The sequence below is a fragment of the Coregonus lavaretus genome, assembly GCF_964263955.1.
Source record: "Coregonus lavaretus genome assembly, chromosome: 3".
Lineage (NCBI taxonomy): Eukaryota > Metazoa > Chordata > Actinopteri > Salmoniformes > Salmonidae > Coregonus > Coregonus lavaretus.
The window spans coordinates 23,625,848-23,639,266 of NC_139990.1; the positions used below are offsets into that span (position 1 = coordinate 23,625,848).

The 13,419-nt window shown below is 43.2% G+C and overlaps 1 protein-coding gene across 1 annotated transcript; it reads right to left on the reverse strand.

Annotated features, from left to right (window-relative positions):
• Positions 1-33: 33 nt before the first annotated feature.
• LOC311117519 (uncharacterized protein) lies at positions 34-12,765 on the reverse strand. Its single transcript, XM_084157531.1, has 14 exons — positions 12,506-12,765; positions 10,134-10,235; positions 9,857-9,970; positions 7,652-7,713; positions 7,488-7,556; positions 7,302-7,405; positions 7,081-7,154; positions 6,590-6,639; positions 6,273-6,484; positions 5,730-6,175; positions 4,623-5,621; positions 3,337-3,423; positions 3,043-3,199; positions 34-2,753 (listed from the first exon to the last, which is right to left on the reverse strand). The coding sequence occupies exons 1-14, from the start codon at positions 12,677-12,679 to the stop codon at positions 2,581-2,583; spliced, it is 2,823 nt and encodes a 940-aa protein (XP_084013657.1). The 5' UTR covers positions 12,680-12,765; the 3' UTR covers positions 34-2,580.
• Positions 12,766-13,419: the final 654 nt, after the last annotated feature.

Below are 13,419 nucleotides of genomic sequence, written 5' to 3' on the forward strand. Positions count from 1 at the left end.
ATACAATTGTCTATTTTTTTATGGACAGGTAAGTTATTTACTGCTCATTTATTTTTCTTGTAAAATCATGTCTGGTACACAATGTCATTACAGAAATGTCATAAGATGTTTAAAAAAAGCAACAAGGACCTCTAAATATAACTGGTTTCTTGGCCACTCTAAATATACAGTGGTGTGAAAAAGTGTTTGCCCCCTTCCTGATTTCTTATTTGTTTGCCACATTTAAATGTTTCAGGTCAAACAAATTTAAATATTAGTCAAAGATAACACAACACAAGTAAAACACAAAATGCAGTTTTGAAATGAAGGTTGTTATTATTAAGGGAAAACAAAATCCAAACCCACATGGCCCTGTGTGAAAAAGTGATTGCCCCATACAACCTAATAACTGGTTGGGCCACCCTTAGCAGCAACAACTGCAATCAAGCGTTTGCGATAACTTGCAATGAGTCTTTACCAGCGCTGTGGAGGTATTTTGGCCCGCTCATCTTTGCAGAATTGTTGTAATTCAGCCACATTGGAGGGTTTTCGAGCATGAACTGCCTTTTTAAGGTCATGCCACAGCATCTCAATAGGATTCAGGTCAGGACTTTGACTAGGCCACTCCAAAGTCTTCATTTTGTTTTTGTTCAGCCATTCAGAGGTGGACTTGCTGGTGTGTTTTGGATCATTGTCCTGCTGCAGAACCCAAGTTTGCTTCAGCTTGAGGTCACGAACAGATGGCCGGACATTCTCCTTCAGGATTTTTTTTTGTAGACAGCAGAATTCATGGTTCCATTTATCACAGCAAGTCTTCCAGGTCCTGAAGCAGCAAAACAGGCCCAGACCATCACACTACCACCACCATATTTTACTGTTGGGATGATGTTCTTTTTCTGAAATGCGGTGTTACTTTTACGCCAGATGTAATGGGACACACACCTTCCAGAAAGTTCAACTTCTGTCTCGTCAGTCCAGAGTATTTTCCCATCAAGATGGGGATCATCAAGATGTTTTCTGGCAAAAATGAGACGAGCCTTAATGTTATTTTTGCTCAGCAGTGGTTTTCGTCTTGGAACTCTGCCATGCAGGCCATTTTTGCCCAGTCTCTTATGGTGGGGTCATTAACACTGACCTTAACTGAGGCAAGTGAGGCCTGCAGCTCTTCAGATGTTGTTGTGGGGTCTTTTGTGACCTCTTGGATGAGTCGTCGCTGCGCTCTTGGGGTAATTTTGGTCGGCCGGCCACTCCTGGGAAGGTTCACCACTGTTCCATGTTTTCGCCATTTGTGGATAATGGCTCTCACTGTGGTTCGCTGGAGTCCCAAAGCTTTAGAAATGACTTTATAACCTTTTCCAGACTGATGGATCTCAATTACTTTCTTTCTCATTTGTTCCTGAATTTCTTTGGATCTCGGCATTATGTCTAGCTTTTGAGGATCTTTTGGTCTACTTCACTTTGTCAGGCAGGTCCTATTTAAGTGATTCCTTGATTGAGAACAGGTGTGGCAGTAATCAGGCCTGGGTGTGGCTAGAGGAATTGAACTCAGGTGTGATAAACCACAGTTGAGTTGTGTTATAACGGGGGGGCAAACACTTTTTCACACAGGGCCATGTAGGTTTGGATTTTGTTTTCCCTTAATAATAACAACCTTCATTTCAAAACTGCATTTTGTGTTTACTTATGTTATCTTTGCATTGCAGTGCTAGCTGTGCCACTAGGCTCTGTCGTAGCCGGCCGCGACCGGGAGACCCATGGGCGGCGCACAATTGGCCCAGCGTCGTCCAGGGTAGGGGAGGAAATGGCCGGCAGGGATGTAGCTCAGTTGGTAGAGCATGGCGTTTGCAACGCCAGGGTTGTGGGTTTGATTCCCATGGGGGGCCAGTATGATTATTATAATTTTTTTAATAATCTATGCACTCACTAACTGTAAGTCGCTCTGGATAAGAGCGTCTGCTAAATGACTAAAATGTAAATGTAATCTTTGACTAATATTTAAATTTGTTTGATGATCTGAAACATTTAAGTGTGACAAACATGCAAACAAATAACAAATCAGGAAGGGGGCAAACACTTTTTCACACCACTGTAACTGGTTTCTTGGCCACATTGTATATACACAATATTGTTTATATATATTTTTTTACTTTTCATCTCTACAAGAGAGTGAAAAGACAGTCCGTTCATATTAGAATGTACATCATTGTATTACAAAAATCCATAGAAATACAAAAATATATATTTTCTTTACACAAACTACACATCTGTTCTCATTATTCAACTACATTTACACTAAGATGCAGGGGATGCCAGCTCTTCGGTGCATTTTTCCATTGCAGGCAAGCATGAAATGACAACTAAAAAAGTGCAGTCAACTAACCAGTCATGTGAGGCAGTCATTGTCCAGTCACATGCTTTTCAAATCCCATTACATGGACCCGTCCAATCACATGAGGATGCTGTAAGAAATAACATGTCCAATCAAATTATGTCCAGCAGTGAGTGATCCTGAAACGCATAGTTGGCAGTAGTTTATCTACAACTGATGTTGCAGCCATCTTAGTTGAAAATAGTGTTCCTGGATGCATCCAATTCCCCAGGTCATGTAAGTAGGTTAGAGCATTGTCCTTTCACAGTGTCCTCTCCATCTGCCAGCATGTTAAGCTCCTCCAGGCCTAGGGGATCGATCTGAAGGGGGTTATTCAGGGCAAATGGGTCTGCATCAAATCCCAGCATGGGCAGAACACCAGAGAAATCCTCAAAAGCTGTTTTGTCTGTTAAGTGGGAAACAAAGATACAACGGATAAGAGAGAAAGATTGAGGCCGGGATTCAATCCGAACATGGGTTATAGGCATTGTGGCTTTTAAAGGCAATGCTTCCGTACGCGGAGATCCCATTAACGGTAAACGCTGCATATGTCGGCTCAATCGGAAATCTGTCTGGATGAAACAACAACGCCCTGTGTAAATTGAAAATAAGGTAACACTTCTCCAAAAAGTGAACTATCTCTAACTGCTGCAAGCAATTAAAAAGTACAAGAGGGGGGAAGGAGTGGGTCCTACCTGTCGTAAGGATGTTATGACAGTCCACACTGCTTTGGTTTTGGCAGTGGAGGGACATTTGAGGCACCTGGTTCCCACAGTAAACCCCTCCATCTTTCCCCACCACAGATTGAGGCCCAGAATCTCCCCAGAGAGGCTCCTTACTGAGTTGTCCCAGCTGGGCAGAGGTGTGGACAACCAACAAAGATTAGAGACAGTTAGATTAAAACTTTGGACACTGAATGAATCAACAGGTAAAATAGAGTTGTCCTTTCAATACTGTTACATTATTTACAGTTTGAAGTCTTAGGTTACCTGCTGGGAGAGTGCCTGAGTCTGGCTGGGTGTGAGGTGTAGGCCCATGTAGGACTCATGCTGAAACTGATCCAGTATGGAAGAGTCCTGAGAGAGCAGAAAGGGGGTGAGTGTACCATTAATAGGGCTGCACAATTAATCAAATTCACATTGAAATCGCAATATTGACATGTGCAATACCCATATCGCAAAAGATCAATTTCGCATGCAATATTCTGAAACGCATCTCAGCCGTGTGTAACATCAGTTTTGATTAGTTTACTCATTTTTTTCTATCTTGCGGCTGCTTCCCACACACAACAAGCCCGTCCTGTCACTCAAGCAACACAGTTCCTCCGTTTGATTCACTATACAGGATTCCCTATACAGATGTAGCATCTTAATTTGAGCCAGTTTGCTACAGTAGGAAAATAATCCTGCAGCAACAGGACATTTGAATTATTATGTGGATTATAATTAATGGACATGTTTGTAGGGGTTGATACATTTATCGTAAGGGAAAATCAAGTCTGAAATTTCAAACTGGAAATTACAAACTTCAGAAGCCTTTTTAAACCTCAAATACACTCCCAAGTTTTTTATTTCCTGCATTGCAGAAAAGTTATCCTGCAACAGGGTTATAAAATTCAGATCCTACATCTGTAAGTTTGCATTCGGTTCTGTTAGGTCAAATGCAGTCAAGCAATTGTTCCAAACAAGAACGATGCTGCTTTCCACTTTGCTTCTACATTCTATTCCAACAGTTCACCAAAGTGTTTTGATCTATATCGCACATCAAATCGCAATATTTGATAAATTACCATACCTTACTGGCAGACCAAACATCAAATAGCCTCTTACTGATCCTAAACATAGCCTAAACTGACCCCAAACATAGCCTAAACTGACCCTAAACATAGCCTAAACTGAGCCTAAACATAGCCTAAACTGACCCTAAACATAGCCTAAACTGACCCTAAACATAGCCTAAACTGATCCTAAACATAGCCTAAACTGACCCCAAACATAGCCTAAACTGACCCTAAACATAGCCTAAACTGAGCCTAAACATAGCCTAAACTGACCCTAAACATAGCCTAAACTGACCCTAAACATAGCCTAAACTGAGCCTAAACATAGCCTAAACTGAGCCTAAACATAGCCTAAACTGACCCTAAACATAATCACAGAGAAAACAAAGAGGCTGATAAAACTGCTAAATGTACACATTGACACTAGCCAAAATAAACAAACTCAAACTAGTAAAAATAGGCAACACAATATGCAATAGATGGGGTTATTCTCACATTGTAGAGGTCCGGATTGTTGTCCATGAAGGAGTTCATCTGTGAGGAGATTTTGGTCGACTGAATCTGGTCCTTCTGACCTTGCACCTTCTGATGTGCCCAACTCCCTCCCTGGGCTTGGGTCTGATGCTTACGAGTCATCTGCATCGTTGCTACTTTTTGTGAGTTTGACATGTTCTTCCCATTCAAGTCGAGGCTCTGAGATGGGGGGTACGCACACTGGAGATGCCACTGATGTTGCTCATGCTGCTGTTGCTGCTGCAGGTTGCCATTTTTCTGCTGCTGCTGTTGGTAGAGTTGAACCTGCTGGAGCTGGTGTTGCTGCTGTAGCAGCTCATCTTGTCGAAGTGCTCGGTGTTGCTGAGGTTGTCTTTGGTACGCTTGTTGTTGATGTGGGTCCTGCTGGCATGGGTGTTGCTGGTGCAGCTGGTATTGTTGCCTTTGCTTCTCTTGCTGTTGCTGTGGCAGGTTTTGGTACACTTGTTTCTGTTGTTGCTGGTGCTCTTGTTGTTGTTGATGCTGTTCCTCTTGTAATTGATGTAAGCGTTGTTGCTGTAGGTTCTCACACTGGTTTGACCCTCTTTGATGTTGCTGTTTTATGTCCAGGTCCTGACCTTCTGTTTGGACCTGCTGGATCTGGCATTGATATAATTGATTCGGGTGTTGGTACTGTTGTCGATGGTGATATTGCACTTGTTGGAGATGGTGTGTCTGTGGGAGCTGTTGCTGTGGGTGTTGTTGATGATGTAGGTGTTGTTGTTGCTGCTGCTGATGTACACCTTGTTGTTGTTGATGCCAGAATTTCTCTTGGTGTGGTGGCGTTTTCTTAGGTTCCTGGCTGGGTTGCTGCTGCCCCTCTGTCAGAGAATGCTGCCACTGTGGCAGACCTCTATGCATGGGCTGCTGAACTGCTGGAGGACCCTCATGTTGAGGTTGGCAGTGACGATACCCTGGTGGCCTTGACTCCTGTGGTAATTGGTTGGTGTTCAGGAGAACTCCCTTGGAATTGAAATAAGAGCAATACATCAAACAATGTCTTAATATGGAATTATATGAAATAATCACAAAAACAATGATGTCACTTAAATTCCAGTTTGTTTGAGATACCTGAGTTATAGAAGATAACTTTGGAGACCCAACAGGTGAAAACTGTTTAGATTGGAGCCAGCGAGAATCTCCACCAGTGGGAACGACCAGTGGGCTGAGGGGAGTCCGCCTCCTTGACGGAGGCACCTGCGTCTGGCTAGTTGGACGTGGGGAGCTGGATAGGGAAGAGGAGGAGCAAGAGCGAGATCCGCCAATCCCACTGCTACAGTGGCTAGTTGTGGATTGCAGGGATAGGCCGCTTAGGGAAGAGCTGCTGAGGAAGGACTGGAGGGATTGGTTGCTAGGGGATGACTGCAGGGAAGGGTTGCTGAGTGAGAAGTTCAAAGAGGTGGAGCTTAGAGAGCTGGGAAGGGAGTGGCTGCTGAGAGAGGATTGGATATTGGGGTTGCTGTGGGAGGACTGGAGCAATGGGTTACTGTATGAGCCTTGGAGAGACAACGACAAACCTGAGAACACAGAAGAAATGGACACCATCATCACCATATGAACATACCTAAACTGGCACCAACATAGAGTAAGAACTTAGCACACAGACAAACACACCTGGCAAGGGAAATTCATCGTCCCTGGCTCCAAGGTGAGAGGGAGTTCCAGGTAGGTGGCCAGTGCTGCAGGCAATGGGTTTGTCTGGGTCCACGCCTACTGGCTGTGGGGAGGGGAGGTGCAGGCTGGAGAGGTCGGGCAAGGAGCCACTCACATTGAGAGCGGAAGGGACGTTGAGAGCACTGAACTGCTGATCTGGTGAGGACAGGATGCTGGAGAAATCACAAGAGGGAAGGATAGGAGGAAAGGGAGGTTCAGTCAGGGCCCAGGGGTTGACTTTCTTTTAGACAATATTCATTTGGAAAAGCAGAACTTACTTTACACCAGGGAATTTACGTGATTTGATTCCAGTGGGAAGTGCAGGACACTAGGATGAGAAACAATTAGCAAGGATACATCAGGTACATCAATGAGACAAATAGTCATGCATTTGCTAGACTAAATAGAGCAATGACCTCCCGAGTGGTGCAGTGGTCTAAGGCACTGCATCACAGTGCTAGCTGTGCCACTAGAGATCCTGGTTCGAATCCAGGCTCTGTCGTAGCCGGCTGCGACCGGGAGACCCATGGGGCGGCGCACAATTGGCTCAGTTGGTAGAGCATGGTGTTTGCAATGCCAGGGTTGTGGGTTCGATTCCCATGGGGGGCCAGAATGAAAAATACAAAAATGATGTATGCACTCACTAACTGTAAATCGCTCTGGATAAGAGTGTCTGCTAAATGACTAAAATGTAAATATTGCACCGATTCGCATAGGAAATATGAAGCATTGTGGATGGTTACATTGGCAGGAAATAGGAGAATAATACCTTCTTGGTATTTCTTAATTGTTTTCCCTCTTCTAGGACATTCTCCTCAATCGGAGGAACTGGATATGGAAAAACTGAGTTGACAAATGGATTAATGCATGGCATAGAAAAAAAAACTCGCTTTCAAGAGGCATTTGCAAGAATTAACTAAGGACTAACACTGGAACACTGAACACAATACTATGACTATTTCAATACAACTGGAGGCATTGTGGACTTACCACCGTGTCTGTTCCGTGAGGATAAAGCCTGCTGGTTGGGGCTCAAATGGTCCCCTGTGTTGGTGTTCCTCACACTGGTGTGCAGGGCAGAGTCTGAGTTAGTTCTGGGGAGGAGAGCACACATCTTAGAGGGGAAAGCAAGAGTGTAGAAAAACAGTAGAGAAACACCATGGGTACTTTGCTCACCTATTAAGTGCTGTGATGGGAGGGTGCATCAGGGGGCTTTTGTCCACTGGAGAGCTGCTAGACCAGTTCCTTTTTGTGTGACATAATCAGAGTCAAAATATGTATTAGGATATTTATTACGAAGTGAACAAAATATATCAGTTTGGATAGCGCCCAACCATTACCTTCTCCAGCTGGGTTCGGGTGGTGGAGACAGATGAACTGAGCGGTAGGGAGAGTTGTCAGTCTGTGAGGGAGTGTTAAGGCTATCCACAGTGCCCTTAGAAAAACCTAGGCATAGACCTACTGTTGGAAAACAATGGTACGAAAAGTTGACAGGGCATTGCCTGCACTGTACAGTATCCATGATTAATCCCCTCTATCTGTTACTTAAGTGGATCAACAGTTAACCTTAGACAGTACATGCTTAGAAAAAAAGGTGATATCTAGAACCTAAAAGGGTTCTTCGGCTGTCCCCAGGAGAACCTTTTGAAGAACCCTTTTTGGTTCTAGGTAGAACCCTTTTGGTTCCAGGTAGAACCATTTTCACAGAGAGTTATACATGGAACCCAAAAGGGTTCTATCTAGAACCAAAAAGGGTTCTACCTGGAACCAAAAAAGGGACCGGCGAAGAACAGTAGTGTGGCATTTGACCCCAGCACGCTTTTACACACAATAGCTGTTTGGTCATCTTGCAATACAGGCAGTAGGAAGTAGGCTACTGTGGATTTAAGGCAATAGTTCACCCCTTTATTGCAATATATTTATTGCAATATATAACTATTGCTTTACATCCGCTGTTATGATCATCCTCCAGTGCTTGACTTGGGCAGGAGCTCACCGGCGCTGAGTACAGGCACCACCAATTTACTACTGCTTGAGCTCCTGTTCCTCTTCTAGAATATTAGCTCAAAAGTATTGTGGAGCTCTTGCACCTAAATGTAAACAGTGCTGGCACCCAAAATGAGTACAGGCACCTATTTTAGTCCAAGTCAAGCACTGTCGTCCTCCATGCACTTTAGATATCTGGAGTGCATGGATGATGACCATAATTTCTGTGTGCTTACTTTACAAGAGTAGCAATGGCTAACGTTAGCATTGACCATTAGAAAACCTTGCCCTAAAAGCTTATGTTTGTGCTTTAGCCAACTATGAATCACAGCTAGTCCTATGTTAGTGGTCACCAACCTTTTCTGAGTCAAGATCACTTTCTGAGTCAAAATGCAAGCCGAGATCTACCACTCTGAATTTCTTTTACATTACTTAAAAAACATAAGCTTATGCAACATTAACCAATTGAAAACAGTTCTGTAGCAATGAGGTTTGTGCAGTAGGCTATAGGCCCAATACATTATCACTGCATATTGGCTACGCTTGTATTGCCCTGCCAATGTTGTTCTTCTCAGACCATTTTGAAGTTATATAAAAAAACATGTATATGATCACACTGGTAATATATAATTTATTGTATTACTTGTGATTATTTATTTTTTTACTGGACTGATGGCCTGCATCTGATGGTCAGTCTGAGGGGAGGGAGGGCGCAGCGGTGAGGCTGCCTCTCACCCGACTCACCGTCCCTTCTCTCTCCCTCCCTCCACTGAGAAAAGGGACACGGTCCTCCAGCTGATGGCGAAACTTAAGTCGCACTGCATTACTTCTGCCTCGTGCACCAATTCATGTTGTTAGTCCTATGACCAGAGAAAGTGAAATATTCCTCGATATTAAAAAAGACACAAGCCGCAAATAATAACAACGCAAGCTTATCGGAACGCGCATTTTATGGCTTATAAAACTGTTGAACAAATGTTTACGGTGCTGAATAACAACTTAAACATGAACTTACTCATAAAAACAGCAGCTCTTTGCTGTATTCGTTGAGTCACTCTCTAGTCATGGTTTTAAAAGTTTTGAAATCTCACATTATCAACTTTGCTGTGCGTTTGAGGCTTCTTTTTACAGTCTATGGTGCGAGGAAACTGTGCAGACACAGTGATCTGAGCTATCTGATTGGCCTGTGGTAGGCCTATAGGTGCACTTGATTTGCTATCTACTATGCAGGCTGGGCCTGCCGAGTAGGCGAAGTTCTACCTTCAGACATATGAAATGGTTCATAATGGGAACACTTTGCCTTCCCGGCGCTAGGGCTGCTGAATCAAGTGCACCTACCGTCAACAGCACGAAACGAATAAAAGAAATAGGAACGGAAGGCTTTGTCGTTTACAGAAATGATTGGTAATTGACTAGGACTGGCTTGACCGGTTGGTGACCACTGTCCTATGGGATCAACTAAGCAATACAGACGTTGTTACACTAGCAGTGACCTCACTTCACTTTGTCACTTTAAGTGACCCATCACTGCCTACCCTTTGACTGAGCATAAAGGATACATGTCTCCTGTTTGGCCTGACTGGGAAACTGAGCCGCCCCTCTCCTTGTGCCCACTCTGCCATTGGGTGAAGTCTTGTGGGGCAGCCATTGTCTGGACTACAGGGGAGCTGACCCTAACAGAGTCAGACAGATCAAGGGTTGATTTGACTTTCAGTAGCCTATATCATATAACCATTGCTATAGCCTATATGTATGTAAATAGGCTAATAAATAGACATTTAGTTATAAGTAGTAGGTAATGTAGTTATAGGTCATATGTAAAGTAATAACACTCACCTGTACATCTGAAGTGATTCTCCCAATCTGGTTGACATTGGGAAGGGAGCCTCCATAATAGGTGCCAAGGCTTCTGGCCTGCTGCGCTCTCTGGACCTGAATCTGAGACCAGGAAAGAGTGGGGGGGGGGGGGGGGGGGGGGGGTAAAGGGGGGGGGGGGGGGGGGAGGGGGGGGGGGGGGGTAAAGGAGGAGTGAATAAAGAAAACAACTAGTTTAATTTGGTTAATTACCAGAAAAAGCTCATCGCATTTACAGTCAGTGCTATAATAGTCTCACTTGTATAATGGAATTACTGGTAAGTGTAAAACTGAGACAAAGTATATTCTGTAAATAGTGACACTATAAGAGTGAGTCAAGGCTAATGTCGGCTCGATCTCGGAAAGAATACCCCCTGACTGCCAACCCTTGGCATAAACATGGGAATCAGATACTGCAGGAGAAAGACCCTGGCATACTTCAAAAGCCAATGTGTAATAAACCATAAGTATAGCTGACTACCATCTCCTACTGCTATTTTAAGGATAGTGTTGCATGTTGGTTAGGTAACATGATGAATTTGGGTATTAATGATATGCAAAGTGTAGGCTATGCAAGAGGTCAAAGAGCTACCATAAAACAAGTGCCATGAGGTCTAGGCTCCTCTGTTTCAAGCCAGAGCAGGGGGCTGCACCTCATTTCACCTGACACCCAGCTGGTCTAATAGACTAAACGTAACACAATAAATGTAAATCCGAGACACTGAAATTAGTATGATGTGTTACGTTTGGTATGGTTACATAAGACAGATGGTTACTTAAGGCAAATGGATTGATGGGACAAACAAATAACAGGCTTACGTTTTGGCATGAATCACTTACGCTTCGGCATGAATCGCCTTCACCAGAGCCGCTCTGATGAAGGTGATTAATGCCAAAACGTAAGCCTATTGTTTGTTTGTCCTGTCAATAAATCGATCAGATTTGCACAGCAACAGAGTGCTCCTTTTTCTTTATTCTCCCATAGGGTAAGGAATGTTTTTTGCATTTTCAAGTCCTTCAGTCGAGCACCTGATCCCCTCCCTTTTTCATTTAAGCTGGGCTGAAGCGCGTTTGGGAATACCTTTTTCCCATTGTTCTTTTTAGCTACTTTGCAACTACTTAGCATGTTAGCTAACCCTTCCCTTAACGCTAACCTTAACCCTTTTAGCTAACCCTAACCATAACCCTTTTACCTAACCCTAACCCTAGCCTTGCTAACGTTACCCTGCTAGCTAACGTTAGGCATCTAGCCTGAATTCGTAACATATCATACTTTTTGCAAATTCGTAACATTTTGAACGTTTTGCAAATTCGTAACATATAATACGAATTGTAATTCGTAACATATCATACGACATAGGTGATGGACATCCACAAATTAATACATACCATACGAAACGTAACATATCATACTAAATGGAGCGTCTCGGATTTCATACAGAATAATATGAAATGCTCTGAGACCAGTTGTGACACCAGAGGCTTATTCAATAGGATAATGCATTGTGTTCACAACATTGAAGATTGAGGTGCAATGTAGCCCAGCTATAACATGGCCAGTGCGCTCTATAATGCAGAGTAGGGAAACTCAAACTTCTGCACTTTACACATATGTCTACCATGTTTCAAACATATATTTATTACACCCCTGACAAATGCACAGACGGCAATTAGATTCCAAAACGATAACATAAAGTATCATATTATTCACTACTTAATACACTCACTGAACTGTGAGGTTGTAGCACTCCAACTGTGTAGTGGAATAGTGACTCTCTCATAGAAATAGAATAGTAATTATATTTCCTATTGACACAATAACAAATCAGGGCACCCTTGCCTTATAGACACCACCCTAAATAGCAACATGAAGGCATAGCCCATAAGTCTTAACATATACATTGGTCAAGTCTACTATGCAGGCAACCCCAAGAGTGCAATTTGTAATTCTAGCCTTGGAGGTTGTGGGAAGCCTGCACTCCATGCAGCTGTATGGCAAACCAACAGGTGTTATAAGCATGCAATAAATGTGGTATAAGTCAATATAAAGCATATATTATGTTTAAAGATTGCAGTTAGAGTGTTTTGAAGTTAAATTATATCGACACCTTGGATTAAACTGAGATTTGTCAACCAGAGTAACGTTATAGCCTATTAGCGGTGATAGTCTCTATAGTGCAAAATTGAGCGCGCTGCTTGACATGGCCTGGAATTTATTGCGCCTCTGAAAACTGAAAACAAAGTACTCTGACTGTCTGGTGGTCAACATCACTGACGTTTGAATATTTTTGACAGCTTTATGGCTACTCTTGTTTTATCAACACGAAGCGCGTAGGCCTGTCCTCTTGACTCACCCTGGTGGAAGTGATGTCCATCATAACCTCCTGGAAGGCTGCGGTGTCCTCAGCTTGTCTCTGGGTGAGGAGTGCTATCTTCTCGCTAAACTTTCGCGGATTGTTGGACCCAGAACTAGAGCCTGACACCTGGCCAAACCCGCATTCACCGTTGCCTGTACCTGCCATAAACATAATTGACCACAATTAGTGTACAGTTAACTGGACACAAGCCCCCAGAGAACAAGTTGCAATCCGAGACGGACGACTTTATGCACGTCATTTCGAAACGCTTTGTGGGATATGTTGTTCTTTAACAGAAGCGGGAGGCGTGTAAACCACAAAGTTAAACTACAAGACCCATGCTTCGTTTTCTCATCACAGACAAAAACAACTTTGTGGATGTGGGATATGTGGTTTTGAGTGTTGTGTCCCATTACATTGTGACGACGTTGTAATTACATTGTTGTTACATAGTGCCTGTTTGCAGTTTCTTACAGGTTAACTATGGATAATTTATTATAGGTTTATATATAAACCTCACCAAGAACAACTGCCCTTTTTTTTGTGAGTTTATTTCCAAATCATTGGTCACAACCAACCAGGTATAATTGTATTATAGAACTGTGTATCTACCATTGTTTATGAATAGACACAGCCATGGTCTACCAGTATCTATAATGTAATAACCGTATTGGGGACACAGTGTACCTGTATCTCCAATAACCTCATGTACTCCTGTTTATTATCTATGCACAGTCACTTTACGCCTACCTACATGTACAAATTACCTCGACTGATCTGTACCCCCGCACATTTACTCGGTACTGATACCCCCTGTATATAGCCTCGTTATTGTTATTTTATTTTATATGTTGTGAGCAGTTCAATGCCCTATTCTCAGCACCAGGTAGTCCCGTGGTCCTCTGTAGCTC